Consider the following 19,207-nt stretch of genomic DNA (forward strand, 5'->3'; position numbering starts at 1 on the left):
TTTATCATCTAAAAAATAAATCCTTCACAGGGTTGTTGTAAGGATTAAATGACATGATGGTTGAAGAGTACTTACAACAGAGCCCACCCCAAAGTATGCGTTCATGAACTGTTGGCAAGTGTAAAGATCCTGATGACTTCACCTAATTCACCTGTTGATGGTGGAATGTGTGATTTCCTGATCAACCACAAGGTGGAGCTAGAGACTTAGGAATGTCTGTCTGGTTCTTTGAGAGGAATTTTGGAATTCAGGGGAACAAAGAAATAATCTATTTGAGTCTTGTCGGAATAGGTCCTATCTTCTTTTAAGCCACCGCCCATGCTCCTCCATCAAGAGAGCCTTTGAGTTCTGTTTGTTTATTGTTTTTCAAAAAGAGTGTCAGATACACAAAGGAGCTTTCAATAGACGTTCTTTAATAATGTGAATTTTAGTTCCTCTTGGAGAAGATGACTGTACAATTATGAGATAAAACCTTTAATACATTTCGTTCTCTTCACCTTCCCAGTCCAGAGGCCAGAGGCAGTTTTTGTCTACACTCTGCTTCAACAGGCATACTCATCATTTCTCCTAAAAAGCCCATTAGGTTCCCATGCAAATCGAACGACTAGCAGTCTATCTTAGCACCCCAGAATCCTCAGGATGTATGTTAGGCTTCAGTTGCTCTTAGAGGATCATTTTGAGGGTATATTTTGATGAGCTTATTAAAAACTCTATTACTTTCAGGCACTGTCTTATAGGCCATGTATCTATTATAATTAGAATTTCAAGAAAATCACAAAAATCCACTTAAAAATAAAGGTATTGTCAAATGCCAGCCTTAAAGTACTACTGCTTTCCAGACTCAAGAAAACATTGCTATAGAAACAGAGCTTAGAGTAAGTACCCAGAATCTAACTAGATAAGAAATGAAACCCCTTCATTTCTATGTATAAATAAAGCATGAATGACCATTAGCCAAGTGGAGGAGAATGAAAGAGGAATGATCATTCCAGGCTGAGTTCCAGGAAAAGAAAAGGTCAAGGAAGAGAAAGCCATGTTCTTGTATGTTTGAAGGTAATTACATGTGACTCACAGTTAGGGTTGAGAGGGGCATGGCAATGGTTAAAACTCGAGGGGTAGGCTGGAGATAAATCATTAGGCCCTGTATTTTATGTTGAGTATCTTTATCAGAGGGCAACACAAACCACCAAAGCCCATCAAGTTGGGGCAAGACAATATTAGATTCGTGCTTTAGAAAGATTCCTGCTTTATCATTCTGGCTGCAAGGTAGAGAATAGGAAGGCAAGGGTAGATGAAAGGATATTTTCTCTTTGCTTTTTCAGATGCTGTCTTCACCATACTCCACCTGTTCTGTGTTCCAGAAGTTTGGCTTATGTGGAGTTCAACAGGCTTCCTTTGCCCTCTAGCTTCTGCTTGGGTCTAGCACTGGGAGATGGCAGCAGGAGATCAGAGGTCAGCAGAAAAGAGGCAAGAGAGTATGTATCCCCCAGTTCCCTCCCTACAAAGTCACTTGGTGAGGATATATCCCTCTACCAAAGGCCACAGCTCTGATTAAGTAGCCCCTTCCATTCAACTGCCCTCTTCAGATTCTGGGTTTCTGGTAACTACTTCCTACCGGTATCTTTTCATGCCTTTGACTAGTAGCATGCCCACTGTCGCTCTTACTGGGGGAAATTTATACCCCATATTGGTCTTCCAAAACCCTGCACTCATTTTGTAAGTAGTTACTTTATCAAACACCTCAAATTATCTATTTTGAGTGTACCATTTATTTCCTGCCAGGACTCTAACTGAGGTAGACAAAAGTAAGTAATTATAATTATATCTAACATTTATTATGTTCCAAGCATTCTTCTAAACATACATTAACTCAGTTAATGCTCACAGCAACTCTACAATGTATCCCTCCTCTGCAGATACAGAATCTGAGGTATGGAGAGATTAAATAATTCTCCCCAAATTATACAGCTAGTGAGGGATTGAACCAAAACTTGAATCCACAGTCTGTTTCCAGAGTCTCTTCCTAACCACTGTGCCCCTTTGGTGAGGTAAGAATTGATGTTATAAGTTGAAGCAATAGCAGTGGTATATAGAGAAAAGAAAGAATTTAGAGATATTATTGCAATTCCCAGAATAATTTTAAGGATCTTATTTTTAGCTGTTCTTCTAGAGAGTCAGTTTATTGAATCATGAATCAACACACCAAATATTTATTGAAGAGAGTTACCAGCTGACTCATAGGCATCCTATTTGTCCACCATGAAAAACAGAAAGACAACATAAAGAACGGGTAGAGGCCTGTCTTTCAGTATGCATTACTGGGATCCAGGCAGCTCTTCAAAAGCTGGAATAAGCAGTGAACTTGGAAAAGCACTGCTTTTAAGCAGTGGTTTGGCATAAGCTTGGAAAAGCAGTGAACTCATAGTGCACTCTGGATACTACAGCCAACTGCCTACCTCTTTCCTGGTTTTTATCACTGTACAATCTACTCCACAAAAATTTCAACATGGCACAGTAAGTTCCATGGCAAAGGAAAACAAAGGGGGATGTGGTTTCCCAGAGAAAGTAACTAACCCAGCTTGGGAAACAGAGGCGTAGGAAGAACAACATATGCAGAGGCTCAGATCTAAAGTGTACCCCAGGCTCTGGCCTGTGTAGCTCAGTTGGCTAGAGTGTTATCTTGATTCACCAAGGTTGTTAGGTTCGATCCCTGGTCAGGGCACATACAAGAAACAACCAATGAAAGCATAAATAAGTAGAACAACAAATTTATCATTCTCTCTCTCCCTCTCCCTTACTCTCTCTATAAATCCATTTAAAAAGTGTACCCCAGTCTTCTCAAACCAAGGAGAGGTTGCCATTCACTTTATTGGCAGCCCTTGTTGTATGAACTACTACAGTTTGAAAATACATTCAGCTCTCCCTTCTGCAGGTTCCACATCCACAAACTCAACCTGAATATTTTCCAACCTGTGGATGGAAAATATTCAGAAAAAAGTCACATTGTTGCTGATGCATGCTATGTATTTAGGCCTACGATAGTTGTACCTGCAACTGAACACATACAGTCTTTTTTCTCATCATCATTCTCTAAACAATACAGTATAGCAACTATTTATATGCCATTTGCATTATATTAGGTATTATAAGTAATCTAGACATGGTAGGGATGGGTGAAGAACTGAACTGAATTTGATACCTGCTTAGACTTGTACTGCTAGAGGGTTTTAGGGGGAGGAATGAGTTCTGCCCATTCCCAAAACAGGCCAGTTCTGTCTGCACTTTGTTGCATTTTTCTGTGGGCTTAGTTAGCACTCCCTCCAGTTCAGCAGTCTTGCTCCCACATGCTATCCAGTAGTATCTCCTAACCTGTTGGGAGGTAACACTGAGTTAAGCTGCAGAGGCACACACTGCTCCATGATTTTCTGCATCCTCTATGTCAGCCAACACAGAGCTGGGACCTGGAGAGTATCCACAAGTACAAGCTGACTGGCTGTCCTTGACCTCTTGCAGCTCCAGTCCTTCCTCCACTCAGCCCTCCCTGGCTGTTAGAGTCCACCCTGATTTCCCCATTTTCTGAGTCATTCATGAATTACTGCCTTGTATTGTGGCTTTTGTTGCATTGGTGCTGGACTTATTTTTCAGTACCTAAGATTTTAGATGGCAGGGATCTCCTCCCAAAGTTCTTAGCACAAATAAGGGAAGGGTTGCTCCATAAATGATATATAGTTTAGATGAACTTTATTGCACATACCATCATTGCCACTATAGTAAGGATAGGAGCTACATTAAGAAAAGTCAGTTTGTACGCCCTGGCTGGTGTAGCTCAGTGGATTGAGCACGGGCCTGCGAACCAGACAATTGCGGTTCGATTCCCAGTCAGGGCACATGCCAGGGTTGCAGGCAGGTTCCCTGCAGGCCAGTTCCCAGCAGGGGATGCAGAAAAGGCAACCACACATTGATGTTTCTCTCCCTCTCTTCTTCCCTTCCCCTCTAAAGATAAATAAATAAAATATTTTTTAAAAAAAGAAAAGTCAGTTTGTATCAATAAAACATGTCAACACAAAACAAAGAGACATAACAGGTATTTGCAAATGGGGAGTCCCTTTTGTTACTGTGTATACTCCTCTATATCCATATATTTCTTTATATTTTACAAACTCATAAAACCACATGACATTTCATATTTATCACATCGCTAAGAAGTGTCAGCATATGGGACATAGGAAGAATGAAAACATCTGCTTAGCTAGAATCTGATGGGGAGAGACTTGAGAGTTATTACTCTTCTCTCTGCTCAGTACTAGAGAAGGACAACTGCAATTTTTGCTAATTGCTCCTCCTGAGTAATTGTGCTCAGCCTGTTTTGGTATATCTCCTAAGCTGGCATGAGACCAGCCTGGCCCCTGGTTGAATAAATTAGAAAGAGCAATTGAGAGAAATGAAGATGGTGTACAGGCTGACTAATGTGACATTTCTCTGTGTGACTCCAAAGACCAACTGCCCCTGGTCCCATGATACAAGGACAGTGTCTGCTGCCCAAAAGTGCTCCAGGGTTTATTAGTGATGGTGTGGGGGTAGTGAGGAGAGTGTGTGTTCCTCTCCTCCTCTCCCACAAGCAGAAAGGAGGCCAGATACAGATACAACTAATACTTAAGTTTTCTCTTCAGCTGTGCCCTGCCACCCCCTCCCCAATAGGCAGGCAGGGTTCAGGGTCAAGAATACCTACCTGTTCTAGGGGGCAGATCCTATTTTGTTTTGAGACCAACCAAGCTATTTGCCTCCTTCTCTCTGTCATCTTGGGTTGGTTGCTTTACTGATGCAGGCCCCACAGTTTTCCTCACCTGAATACTTGGAATAATAAAACCCACATCACAGGGCTGTGCCAAAAATCATAGGGGCTTTGATGAGAAAGTGCATTAGGAACTGTAAAGTGCCGAACACGATTGATGATTTTTGTTATGGTATTCCAATCACGGTACAGATGGTTCCTTGTGTCTGCCCCTCCAGGGCTCCAATCCCATCACAGCTCACTGCTCTCTTCATCCAGTCCCAGCATTCACTGGCAGATTCTCTTTGGCTGCACTTAGCCTCTGGAAGATTTTTTAAAAGCCAACCAAACTTCTGGTTACAAGACATGTTGGCCCTGATATTTCTAAGTGAGGTTAGGTTCCTGGGACCAAAATTTGGAGGGAATGGCAGAGGAGGTAGAAGGAGGAAAGGACCTTTGGAAATGGCTTTGGGAGTGGCATACTTTGTTTCATTCTGGAAAAAATGCCGCGTGCCCCAGCCTCTCACAGTGGCTGTAACGTATATGTCCACGACATTCCACATTTCTAAAATGTGCTTATATGTGGCTCTCACAACCACTTTGTGAAGTAGGAAGATTATTAATTTTATTTTATGTATGAAGATATGTTTGTCAAAGGTCACATAATTAGCATGTTGCAGAGGCAGAACTCAACCCCAGGTGTCCAGATTTCTAATTTTCCAAGTGTGGGAGGGCATGTCTAACATAGGCTCCAGAATACTCTATCCCCTCATGTTTGGTTTAATCATTACAGACTGGTTTCTGAGAGGAAGGAGGAAGTACATGAGGTATCATACTCTCAGGTGTCTGGTGGCAGTCAGCCCAACAAGGTCACGCAACAGAGCTGCTCAAGGCCAATCTGGACTCCTCTCCCTTGTTGCTGACAAGATTGTACCTTGATCTACTTTACAAGTCTAGAATCCACTTCCTACTTATACCTCCCCTCTTTTTTGCTCTTTTGCTCTTTTGCTCATGGTATCTACACTGGGTTCTCTGTCCTTGGTTTCCTTGCAGAGATCCTGGATTGGACTTGCCTCCCTGGCTTGGCCTAGTTGGCCGTGTCATACAATGGTAACGACACATGTTTGTCAGGCACTGCACTGTGGCTTTGCACCCATTCTCTCATGTGATCCTCTTAACAACCTTGGGGGGGTAAATATTATTTTTCTGTTTGTGTATGAAGTAATTGAGGCTCAGAGAGTAATTTTCTCAAAGTCACACAACTAGTTATTGATAAAGAACTAAGAATTTAACCTAAACCTGTCAGACCATAAGCCCTATGCCCTCAACCACTCTACCACACTACCTTGTTAGTCTTCTTCCCCTGATCTGTTGTTTGGAGGGATAGGAAGATAGTTCAGTACAAGCAAATCTCTCAGCCCTTTTTTTTTTTTTTTAGCTTCCAGGCTTTTGGCTGCCTGGCAGAGATTGTCCCCAGAAAGATCTCATCCAGTTGAGCCTGGCGTGTACTTGGTGCTCTGTAAATTAAGTCCTCCTAGAATTGGAATGCATTTATGGCTCTTAAACATGGCTGCCTGCTGTCTCTTCTTAAACACACGGTCCTGCGTCCATTCTTAACAAGTCTCCTTAGAGATTCTTTGTTTCTCTTCTTGTTACCCTTTAAAAACCTTTGGCATGCAACAGGCAGTCAGAGACCACCCAGATGCATTTACTTGCTAACATGCTTTCTGGCAGCCACAGAAACCAGGCCTGACTGAAAGATGTGGAGTTCGCTCAGCCTTGGCTGTTTTCATTGTACCCAAAAAGAAAGGAGGCTTTCATAACAAAAGAATTTCTGCCAAAATCCTGTTTGCTCTTTGCAGATCTTAGAGAAAATGGACATAAATTCACATTAGTATCAAGGGGCCTGCAGAAAACATCCAGTCTAAGGTCCTGAAACCCAGAGATAGGGAGTGACTTAACAAAGGTTGCACAGCCCATTCGATTTATCCAAGTCTATTGGTAAACACCTCCCCCACCCCAAGAGGAGCATTAGAATCTGAAGGGAGTTGAGAATCCTATTCACACTGCTCAAGGATTTTGAAATTTACTTTGGCCAACATTAGCATTTCCACTATGAGATTTTCTACCAAGCAAAGGAAACTATTTTATTTAAGTCTCTTAGAGACTTCCTATTTGGGTATTTGCTGTTTTGCCACTTCAGAATGATAGAACAAAAGCATAGGTCACACAACTCAGTCCAGTCAATGGTGCTCTGTCAAGATGGTGGGTGTCACTGAGCTGGCAGAGAAATAGCAACAGATGTAGAGAAATAGCAGCTGTGGTGTTAGATGTTTTGTGTAGCTTCCAAGTACTTGGGAAGTCAGACTCTGTGGACCAGGGACCAAATCATAACCTGTGCCTGTGCTGTCGTCACTGTTCTTGGAGAGCTGCTTCTCACCTTGCCAAATCCCTCTTGTGCATTCAGGTACAAGACATGAAAATGAAAAGAGTGGGCTTTGTTCCAGATTGTACAAAGCCTCATTCAGAAGGTCCATAGAAGTGGGATTTTCTGAAATACTCAGTGTTTAAAAATTAGAATTACTGCATTTTAGAACAGTAAGAAAATGTAGGAAAAAGAGGGAAGATTATATTTTTTGGTTGCAAGTGATAAGAACTTAACTCCAATAAGCAAAGCTAAATGGAGCCTTTATTAGAAACATATACTATGCATCAAAATTACAAGTAAAATATAGAGCAACCAACTGTTAGAAATTGAGTTGCATGGAAGTCTGACAATTATGGAATTAAAGAAACCACATCCATTCAGGCTAATAGGAGGGGTGGAGATGCAAAACAGGCTAGTACCACATCCACATTTGGTGGAAAAATTTCAGGAGGGATACCTTAGGAACAAGGAGTCCCAGCCTCACACCAGGTCCCCCATCCCAGGGTTCCAGTGCCAGAAAGATAAGTCTTTATAACTTCTGGCTGCAAAAACCAGTGGGGATTGAGTTAGTGGAAGAAACTTCTGGAGTCTCAAGCAGTTCTCCTTAAAGAACCCATACACAGACTTACTCAGACTCACTTCCTCTGAGCTCCAGCACTAGGGTAGCAGCTTGAAAGTCACCAGTGGCATACAAGGAGGAAGTAAATGCCTGGCATGAAGGTAGAGGTTGGGGGACAGCTTTCTCCCAGACAGAAAGGCAGGCAGAAGCCATTGTTCCTTTTCTGAGCCCTCCTCCTCAGAGCCACAGAGCTGGAAGGCAGATGCCATATCTGAGACTCCATTAACCTGGCCAACATTGTTTGCCCCACCCTAGAGATCCCCTGAGACTCCATCCTACACAACTTATGGGCCCACCTAAGCTATTAACAGTGACTTTTCCATGTGAATGGCTGGTGTTGGCTCATGTTTCACAACTTCCTAATCCTCTCAAACAACTAACAGCTGGCCTCAGTGAACTACCTAGCCCCTGTACCTCTTGCTAAGTGGCCTCAGGCCTGGCACTAGCAACAGCCAGCTAGATTCATAGCTTGGTTTCATCTGGGCATCTCCAAGCCCAGCACAAGTAGTAGCCATCTCAGATTGTTTTATAGCTCATGCAGCGTGGCCCTGGGCAGAACACATGTAGGGGCTGACCTTAGCCTGCATCACTTGGGATACTCCAGAACTTGTGCACCCAGTGGGCAGCTACAGACATGTCAGAGCACCACCACCCTGCCCCTGTACAGCTGATCCTCCAAGGAGGGCAGATGTTGGTGTTCAGTGATCATAGCCAATCCTTGCAGCTGACTGGCCTGGGTAAGTCCCTCCCATTATCCTGCCAACAGCAATCAATGCTCAGCTACAAGAGGAGAGTGTACTCAGCCCACACAAAGGGCGCACCTCAAGTATCCAGTTTGGGTGGAAGGGAAGGTTGTACCACTGGACCCTACAGGACACCTACTACATTAGTCCACACTACCAAGACAGGAGTCATAGAAGCTCTACCTAATACATAGAAGCAAACACAAGGAGGCTGCCAAGATGAGGAGACAAGGAAATATGGACCAAATGAAAGAAGTAATTGAAACTCCAGAAAAAGAACTAAACAAAATGGAGATAAGCAATCTACCAGATGCAGGGCTCAAAATGCTGGTTATAGGATGCTCAAAGAACTCAGTTGAGGACCTTAACAGCATAAAAAAGATCCAGTCAGAAATTAAGAATTCACTAATTGAAATAAAGAACAATTTATAGGGTAATGATAGTAGAGTGGATGAAGCTTGGATGAATCTTGGAATCAAATCAATGATTTGGAACATAAGGAAACAAATACAACCATCAGAACAAGAAGAAGAAAAGAATCCAAAAATATAAGGATAGTGTGAGGAGACTCTGGGACAACTTTAAAAGTTCCAACACTCACATCATTGGGGTGACAGAAGGAGAAGAGAAAGAGCAAGAAATTGGAAATCTGTTTGGAAAAATAATAAAGAAAAACTTCCCTAATTTGGTGATGGAAATAGACATGCAAGTTCAGGAAGCACAGAGTCCCAAACAAAATGGATACAAAGAGGCCGACTCCAAGACACATCATTAAAATGCCCAAGGTTAAAGATAGAGGATCTTAAAAGCAGTAAGAGAAAAGATACTAGTTTCCTACAGGGGAGTTCCCGTAAGACTGTCAGCTGATTTCTCAAAAGAAACATTGCAGTCTAGAAGGGATTGGCAAGAAATATTCAGTCATGAAAAGTAGGGACCTACAGTCATGATTGCTCTGCCCAGCAAAGATATCATTTAAAATCTAAGGGCAGATAAACAGTGTTCCAGACAAGAAAAAACTAAAGGAATTCATCATCACCAAACCATTATCATATGAAATGTTGAAGGGGCTTATTTAACAAAAAAAAGGTCAAAACTATGAACAATAAAATTGTGACAAATATATATGTATCAACAACTGAATCTAAAAAACAAACTAAGCAAACAAGAACACAGACAGAATCATGGGTACGGAGAGCATTTTGATGATTGCCAGATGGGAAGAAGGTGTGGGAGAATTGGTGAACAGGTGAAGGGATTAAGAAGTACAAATAGGTGGTTACAGAAAAGCCATGGGGCTGTAAAGTACAGTATAGGAAATGGAGTAGCCAAACAACTTACACTGATGACCCATGGACATAAACAATGGTGTGAGGATTGCTTGAGGGAGTGGGGGGTGCTGGGTGGAAAGGGACAAAGGGGGAAAATTTGGGAAAACTGTCACGGGGTAATCAATAAAATATAATTTTTTTTAAAAAGGTATATAACATGATTAGAGGAAGAGGTGACTGGCCAAATCGGGGTAGGGAATGTTTATGATTCTCTCTGCATAACCGCCTTGCTTTCTCTTACTATACACCTCGGTTGAAGAGAGGCCATGACAGTTTTACAGGACACATCCTCATATATTTCCCACTCTGATTGGCCCCACTTGATCACATGCCTCCTTTACTGACAGTTTTCACTAGAATCACCTGGTTTGGATCAGGAAACATTGTGTTGACCGAAGAGTTTGTTTAGTTTTTTCCGTATCATACCTCTAGTAGTGCTCAGTTGTCTTTAACTTCATTTGAAACAATTTTGTTAGATTGTATTATGACAGCTGTCATATCAGCATGCATTTAAAAATATATCAAAACTGGTAAATTTTTGTGCAGCCAATTTAATATTAAAGATGGAAGAAAATATGCAACATTTTTGGTGTATTATGCTTTATTATTTCAAGAAAGGTAAAAACACAAGTGAAATGCAAAAAAAAGATTTGTGCAGTGTCTGGAGAAGGTGCTGTGACTCATCAAATGTGTCAAAAGTGGCTTACAAAGTTCTTGTACTATTGACATTTTGGCCAAAGAATTCTTTGCTGTGGGGCTGTCTTATGCATTGGAAGATGTTTAGCAGCACCCCTGGCCTATAACCAATGGAAACCAATAGCAGGAGATAGCTGGCATACTCAAAATATGCAAATCAACAAAGTTATTGGTGAAAATAAAAAAATGTTCTTTTATGAAAAAAACCATATGGCCTTTTTGGCTAGCCCACTAGTAGTACTACAAAAGAAAAGGTTGCTATTTCCTGAAGAAATGTGAGAAGACAATGTAGCTGCCTAGAACAGGAAATGAGCTATCAGAGGTCCTACAGCAAGTTAGGGGCAGATTCAGGGTTAGAAATGGAATCAATAAAATAATAATTCTTTTTTTCTTTTTTAAAAATTTTTAAAATTAATTTTATTTAGTTATTTTTCAAGTACAGTTTTTTGTCTATTTCTCCTATCCCAGCACCACCACCCCCCCGTGCTCCCCACTTCCCTCCCATTTCCACCCCCCTTAGTTCTCATCCCTGTGTCCTTCCTATTTGTTCCTCCAAATCCCTCCCTTTTTTCCCCTTAAATTCCCTTCTCTCTCCCCTCTGGTCACTGTCCCCTTGTTCTCTATTTCAGTGTCTTTGTTTTTATTCTGCTTGTTTGTTTGTTTTGTTGTTTAGCTTCCTGTTAAAGATGAGATCATATGGTATTTGTCTTTCAACACCTGGCCTATTTCACTCAGAATGCTTTCCAGTTCCATCCATGTTGTTGCAAAGGGTAGTAGCTCCTTCTTTCTCTCTGCAGCATAGAATTCCATGGTGTATATGTACCACAGTTTTTTTATCCATTCATTTACCGATGGGCACCTAGGTTGCTTCCAACTCTTGGCTATTGTAAATTGTGCTGCTATGAACATTGTGGTGCATAGGTTCTTTGAAATTGATGTTTTAGGATTCTTAGGATATAATCCTAGCAGTGGAATTGCTGGGTCAAAAGGCAGGTCAATTTTTATTTTTCTGAGAAAATTCCATACTTTTTTCCATAATGGTTGTACCAGTCTGCAATCCCACCAACAGTGAACTTAGGACCCCTTTTCCCCACAACCTCTCCAACATTTGTAGAAAAATATGGAACGCTTCATGAATTTGCGTGTCATCCTTGCGCAGGGGCCATGCTAATCTTCTCTGTATCGTTCCAATTTTAGTATATGTGCTGCAGAAGCGAGCACAATAATTCTTAATAATAATGGAAATATCCAGATTCTTTTATGTGTGCTACTGAAGTTAAACCTCAGTGTTACTGAATTGTTGTTCGTTCATTTATATTTTTAAAAGACTGCTGATGTCTGGAGGATGGACTGTAGGGGAGCAAGCGCAGAGTAGGGGGTCTGGTTAGGAGCTGTGGTAGCTCTCTAGGGCAGAAACAGCAGTAGGTTGGACCAAGGTCAATAAAATGGAAATAGTGAAAAGCAGCCAGACTTGAGATCTATTTTAGAAGGAGAATCATAGGACCTGCTGCCGGATTATATGTAAACACTAAGAAAAAGAGAAAAATAAGGAATTAAGAATAACATGTAGGTTTCTGTGAACACTGAGGTTGAAGCAAATTTGGGACAGAATCAAGAGTACCAGTGTGGACATATTAAGTTAGAGACGTGGAGATCTCCAGTAGGCATTGTGTATGCGTGTTATTGCAAAAGACTTGGCATCTAAAATTTCAGGACCTGATGGGCTCTCCAAGGAAGAAAGTATCACTACAGCAGAGGTCCCAACTATTCTCAGAGCCATCTTTCCAAACATACACTGAATTTCTCCACTGGGCTTCCAGCCAGAAACTTCAGATGGGAATCATAACCATTATGGTGAATCCCACAGAATGAGAAGCCAGGTTCATCCCTCAGAGGGTGACTAAAAGGTAGCCAAATGGACTGTTAAACAAGAATCAAAACTTTTCTATCCAGATTATGTCTTATTTCCTTCAAAGTGGACCCTTCAAACAACTAAAGAAATGATGAGACTGCCCTGCTCTAAACCATTTTGACTTTTGTCTTTGGGAGGTATCTTCAGAGCCAGGTTCTAAGACCCAGGGAAATTTACTAGACTCAGCTTCAGATGACTATAGGGTTGCTTTCTTTGGTAGATTGAAAAAGTAGCCACAGTATTTTACAGCTCCTGCCATCAAAAGACGGCATCTATTTCTCCATCCCTTAAAATTGGGCTTGGTCATGTGACTTGTGTTCGTCAGTGAGACATTAGCAAACACATTACAAACAGAAGCTTGGAAGGTGCTTCTGCATTTTAGCTTGCCCTCTCTTGCTGCCCAGAAAACTTCCACCACGATGTGAACAAATCTGGGCAGCTTTCTGAAGGATGGGACCATGTGGACAGAGGCCTTGACCATCCTAGTCATCTCATCTGGGAACAAAGACATGTGAGTAAGGCCATTCTATACCATCCAGCCTCAGCAAGATCCACCCAGCTGACCCACAGAATCATGAATGATATTTGTTGTTTTAAGTCACTAAGTTTTAGGATGGTTTTCCATGTTTCCCAGAAGACTGTTAACTCCGAACCAGGCAGTCTAAACATGTTTCACAGTACAGATGTTTCTTCTCTCACCTTTATTCTTTCGGGAGGATTTATACTTAATCAGCCATCAAAAATTTAAACTAATAAAGGAAAGCTTAATTGAGGGATATAAAGCAATGGCCAGTGGGTAGTAGAGGTATTTGGATGCAGGGGAGTCTTCCTGGGCCCCCTGAAACAGCTCCACAAAGGTGGTTCAGGTTTCCCAGGTATGTGTTCTCACAGAATGATGTACTTTTCCTTCAGAGCATTATGTAAGTACATTGGTGTGGTTACTTTACAATGTCTAGACTAAACAACAAATTACTAGACCAGTGATTTTGAACATTTTTCATCTCATAAAACACATACACTAATTACTAAAATTCTGTGTTGCACAAAAAATAATCTTTTAGCCAATTTGACAAAAAATAGGTAATAAATAATTTTGATTCATTCATACTAGACAGCTATTGTTGTGTTGGCTATTGTCATTTTTTAAATCTGACAATATAAAGGAAAAGAGGTCAGTGCCCCTGACTAAATAGTCAAGTATTACATGTTTTAGACATTCTTGTGGTACACGGATTGAAAATTATTATACTAGACTATAACCTTCATGAAGGCAAGGACTATGTCTGATTTGCCACTGGTTGTATCCTGGCACAGAGTAGACACAAATCTGTTGAATGAATAAATTTGAGTTTTGCCTACTTCACATAAGGGATCCAAGCCTTCAAAAACATCACCTAACAGTATTTGTAACTCATGGGCCTGTCTCTTGCACATACTTTCAGTCACAGGCTGCTGTTGATTTACCAGCCATGCAGGTAATCTGGTATAGGTTTAGAAGGGGGAATCTAAGATCAGTGAGATCCCAGGACACTGATAGCTGTAATTCCTTCCCAATTATCCTGAACTCTTGGCAAATAAACATACATTCTTCAAGATGCTCTAGGAAACTTGATACCCAGGGAGAGCTTTGGGGCAGGAGCAGGGGATGTGACTGGAAGAGTATGGTCTGGAGGATATTCATCTTCTGTGGATGTTACAAGGCTGCAGTCAGAAAGCAATTGTGAAACCAATGTCTCACCGAGGTTATTTAATGAACTCTGACAGTCCTTGAGAGTGTGTCATTACCAGCACCCCATCTATCCTTCATCTGAGACAAACTGAAGAGGAACATTGAAAGAGCATGAGTCAGACAGGGGCAGGTTCAAATGATCCTAGTGGGTGACTTAGGCATGTTAACTTTTCCAAGGCTATGTTTCCTTGCCTGCCAAGTTGGCATAATGTCTCAGAAACACCTCTGTTCAACTATAGGAACTTTGCAGGCAGGGATCATTTGTCTTCATCTATATTTATCTAATATTTAATAGTGCCAGGCCCACAATAGATATATGCAGAAAAGGTAAATTTTTTAGCCAGAGGTGATCTAAGCCCTACTTCTGGCCCCATCGTAAATGTACTCTCAAAGTCCCCTTAGGACACTTCCTCCCTCTCCCTGCACCTCAGTCTTCCTTTTAATAAAACAAGGAGTGTGGGTAAGATTTTCTCTGAGCTTCCTTCCATATCTAATATTTGATGAGTCTGTGACCACTCAGTACACTCTACCCTCTTGCTGCTTCTAGAAGTTAATGATGCTGCACACTAAGGAGACAATGGTAAATCATGAATCACTTTGTATTTACAGATACACATGCATTTAAAACAGATTCTATAAATAGTTACAATACTGTATTGCACTTTTGGCCTACTTTTGCTTCTTTAGAGGTCAAGAGGGTTTTTTTTTAAATTCTTTTATTTGGATTGTTAAACAAGGTGAAAACTGGGATAGGTTGCCGCTAACACATACCATGCAGCTTGAGCCTTGGTGGCTAACTGTGCTATTACTGTGATTGATGAACATTGCGCTGCAATCAGCTGGAAGCTGCTGCCTTCCACTTAGCATAAACCAGGTCACAGAGCAGGGCTGGAGAATTGCCATCGAATAAACAGGTCTATTTGCCTGTCACCAGTAAAAGCGTTTGCCACTATTACATTTAACTCTTGATTCCCTCTGTTTTAAGGATGCCTGCTCCCTTGAACCAGCTCCTGAGTTTTACAGAATTCGACAGTTTTTAAATAAAATTTTCAGCCTTTGCAAGGCTATTCAGTAGGAGAGAAAAGATTATTTGATATATGTACTAAAAGATCCAGGGGTCATGAGGAGCTCAGTCTGAAATCCTTATACTGGGGTGCATGAATGTTACTATCCAGAAAAATAGTAGTTATCCCTGACTTGTATGGGACTTTACAGTGTAAAAAGCACAGCCAGAATGACTACTCTGTGAGACCATGTTCTTACATGGTCAGAGAAGCTGATCAAGTCACTAATCTAAAATGCCCCATTGCTGGAGCAGGGAGGCTGCTCAAAGGCCTGCTGGAAAGCTGGTAAGAATTGCCTGACAGAGGCAGGTGCAGGGAAAGCCAGTGCCTGGGCCTGAGAAGCACTGGGCATTTTTTCCTTAACCTCATGGGATCTGGTTGCCTGAAAGACTGAATCACTGGGCAATGTGTTAACAGATTAGAGAAAGGACGTAAGTCCTTTCTCTAGTGGACCAGAAATCTGTTGGCCTTGGGATTGAATCCTAATGTGGCTCTAACACTTGCTAGCTGTGTGATCTTGGCCAAGTCTTTTAACTTTTTTGGATCATAGTTTATCTATAAGAAATGTAGTACAGAATGTGGTGAAGAGCACAAATTTTGAAGCCTACCACCTGGGGTTGAATCCATTTTCTATCATTTACTCATTATATGATGTTAGGTAAGCTAAAGAATCTCTTTGTACCTTAATTTCCTCATCTTTTAATGAGTTTGATTATAGTGCCTCCGTCACAAAAATAGTGGGAAGATAAATTAGTACATGTAAAGTGCTTCAAACAATGCCCAGTACAGAGGAAGCGTGACATCACGCAATGACAATGTCATTGTTAGCTGCAATGTGACATTGGGGTGATAATCCTCAGGTCTCAGGTTTATTTTGCAGATCCACTGAAATCATGAAGGAAGGTGAAAAAGAATCAGAGTTATTAGTGCCAGAAGGGACGTTAAAGATTATCCAAATACCTCCCTCATTTTATAAGTGAAAAAACAAAACTCAGAGATGAGGAGTTAGTAACTGGTCCCAGCGTCACACTTGATTTAAGGGAGAGTCCAGGTCTCCTGATTCCAAGATCGAAGTTCCATCCTCTGCACTGCATCAGGGAAAGCACCATCACCATAGGGCTGTCTCCGGAGGGCCCTTTGATGTAGTCCTTGAACCTGTTGCTAGTTAATGTGCTTTTCTAGAACAATGAGCTGCATTTAAAATGAAGGGAAAGCTTGGGAGAGACTTTCCCTGCTCCTTCACTGACTTCTGAAGTGGCATGTTAGTGCAGGGGGAAACTGCAGATTCAGGCCAGAGTTGGGAGAAAGGATTTTCAGAAATTATCACTTAGTTCCATGTCATTGTTTCAGCTAAAAAACAAACGTGCAGTGTCCACAAACAAGCTAGAATCATGAGTTAATCCATTCAGTTTGTTTCTAGTGTCAGAGGATTTTGTGTATTTTGGTTTTTTTCTTCCACTGTTTAAGCGGCTTCCTCCGGGAGTCGTTTCACATCTGCTTTTTGGTGAAAACTAAGGTTTCACTCTCAGGAGAGTATGAGTTTGGGATTGAAACATTTGAATTTAGCTTCCCCATTTTTTTCAGGGTCATGTACCTCGCCCCCCGACTCTAGATTTATTCTGCTTTGAATCACATTTCCCAGTGGGACTACTTGGGAGTGACTGGAAGATGGGCTGGGAGAAAGGGCAGGATGAGGAAAAGACCCTATGGACGATGGCAAAAGGGACCAGAGCTATTTGACTTAGAGAAAAGGCAGATCCCAGGAATCATGATTTCTGTTTTCAAGTCCCCTAAGTGTGTCATGGGGCAGTGGGAGCAGACTCTGCGAGGTCTCTGACAGCAGAGCTAGTACAAAAATTGAGTGAGAAAAGGAAGAACTTTGAGGAGGCAGGTTTCAGCTTAAAACAAGGAAAACCTTCAGATTATGAGAGCTATCCAAAGATGGTGTGAATAATGAGCTCCCGTCCCTGGCCAGAGTGTGTGCTTTAGAGGAAGAGATTTCGGTTGTGAGGCCTGACAGCCACCTATCAGAGATAGGGATTGGAATTAGCTAGTCAGACCAGGTCAAATGTGGGCCACTACCAACTCTCAATTTTTTAGATTCTTGGAATTTAAGAGCTGGTGACTAATTTCATCGAGTTCCCATAGTTTAGAACCAGCTGGAAAGCAGCCACATCAGAAATTCATGACCTGTTTCTCTATCTTGCCTGTGTTTTTTTTTTTCTTTTTTTCTTCTTGCACTCCCTACCTTGCTCTTTCATATAGCAGGAACCTTTGACATTTTGCAGGGGATAATCTTTTCCTTTTAAGTGTGTTTCTGACTCAGCCTTTGGTCCTTTGGTATCATTAGAGAGCTCTCTGGAGATTAGCCCTGGCCTGTCACCACAGCAACTGCCCAGGCCCCGTGGGCATCTGCAGCGACAGACACAGGACTTTGAGAGCGAAGCTTGACTTGCAGTGTGAGGAAGCTCCACAGGGGAGCCTGATATGAAACAGGCATGTTGTGTAAGGGGAGCTTTTCTTTAATAGGATTACCTGTGCCAGTGGGCCTCACTTTACACAGTTGGCCAGTCCCTGAAAGGTATATGTGTGTCAGATTTTGGTAAATGAGGGAAATCTAAGAGATTCATCTTCCAAGTCCCTGTAGTGAATCCCCTTTGGAAAATGGCGTCTTCTTTTGTGAAGTGAATCTCCACCCATGTTGCAACCTGGATGTTAGTCTAGCGCTGAGTGTCTGTAAGTGGCCATCTGCAGAGAACCCCTGGGGCCTGCCTTCACCTCTGCTCCAGGCAAAGAACAGCAGCGACACAGCTGGCTTGGGGCTGGGGATGGACAGAATGTAACAGGGGAAGCAGAGTGGGTATAGGGCCACCATGAGGAGAGATCAGGAGGGTTTGCCTGGCCTAGCATGAGCAGCTCTGCTGCAGCAGTGGTGGGGTGTCTGAGAGACGGGTGTTCTTGGAGGCACCCAGCACGGAGGGGTCTGTGTCCAGCGAATCAGACATCTTGTCACAAATGGCATCCACCAGGCGCTCGAAGGCCTGCCTCACGCTGATATTCTCCTTGGCACTGGCTTCAAAGAAGTCAAACCCTGAGGAGAGGAGAGAGATACAGGTAAAAAATTTCCCCTTTCCCTTTCATGCCCTCTGGACAGAATGCTCTAGATTAATACAGGTAGTGCTCCAAGGTGAAGCAAGGAGGCCTAAATCCATGAGCAGAGAATTCTGCTTCAAGGAGATGGTACAGAGCAAGGATTACCTGCACCGGTTTTAGAATTGAACAGATCCTGGCTCTACCATTGACCTGCTGTGTAACCCCCAGAAAGTCACCTATTTTCTTCATGAATCGATGCCCTATGGATAGGGATGATTTTACCTACATCATAGAATTAGTTGAGGACTAAACAAGAAAATGAACGTAAAGTAAATAGCCCTGTACCTGACACAGAGGGGTCCCTAGATGCATTTCCTAATAGAATGAATACTTCTATATGTGTGCACAGTACTTCACAGTTTCCAAAGCATTTATCACATCCATTATATCATTAGATCTTCACGTCTCACCTGGGAGCAGGAAGAGGGTCCAACCAGACCTTCTCCACTTCACTAACGCAGACAGTGTGGCCTAGAGAAATAAGCTGACTTGCCCAAGATAAGCAGAGGTAACAGTATGAGAAGCCGAGGCTTTGGCCTTTTTGACCAGGGCTTTTCCTCCTTTCCCGTGCCTCCCACTCACCCTAGCCTGGCCAGCACTAGTGTAGGCTCTGGGAGTCAGCCCAGGATCCACACTGAATAAGCGAAGCTCTATTTGCCCTTCCCACCAACAGACACAATGGCTTACCTCCACTCGGTGGGGTTTCCCCTTCCTAAATGCCCCCCAGAATCTGTCCCTCCTGGCCACAGACCTCCAGAAAGACC

General features: G+C 42.2%; 1 protein-coding gene and 1 non-coding gene across 3 annotated transcripts in view; both read right to left on the bottom strand.

Moving 5' to 3' along the window:
• Positions 1-11,699: 11,699 nt before the first annotated feature.
• LOC119051815 (U6 spliceosomal RNA) lies at positions 11,700-11,806 on the bottom strand. The gene has a single exon (XR_005083000.1). It is a non-coding gene; the product is annotated as a U6 spliceosomal RNA (small nuclear RNA).
• Positions 11,807-14,054: 2,248 nt separating this feature from the next.
• RAB3B (RAB3B, member RAS oncogene family) overlaps positions 14,055-19,207 on the bottom strand; it is a 65,526-nt gene continuing 60,373 nt past the window's right edge. The window contains exon 5 of one of the 2 annotated variants that reach the window (XM_053655637.1): positions 14,055-18,381. In XM_053655637.1, the coding sequence (XP_053511612.1) occupies positions 18,194-18,381 (188 nt within the window). In that variant the 3' untranslated portion in view covers positions 14,055-18,193. The remainder of the gene's footprint in view (positions 18,382-19,207) is intronic. The other variant, XM_037148777.2, reaches the window with a different exon arrangement.

The sequence above is a fragment of the Artibeus jamaicensis genome, unplaced genomic scaffold (genome assembly GCF_021234435.1).
Source record: "Artibeus jamaicensis isolate MK-2021 breed Jamaican fruit bat unplaced genomic scaffold, CSHL_Jam_final scaffold_1019, whole genome shotgun sequence".
NCBI lineage: Eukaryota > Metazoa > Chordata > Mammalia > Chiroptera > Phyllostomidae > Artibeus > Artibeus jamaicensis.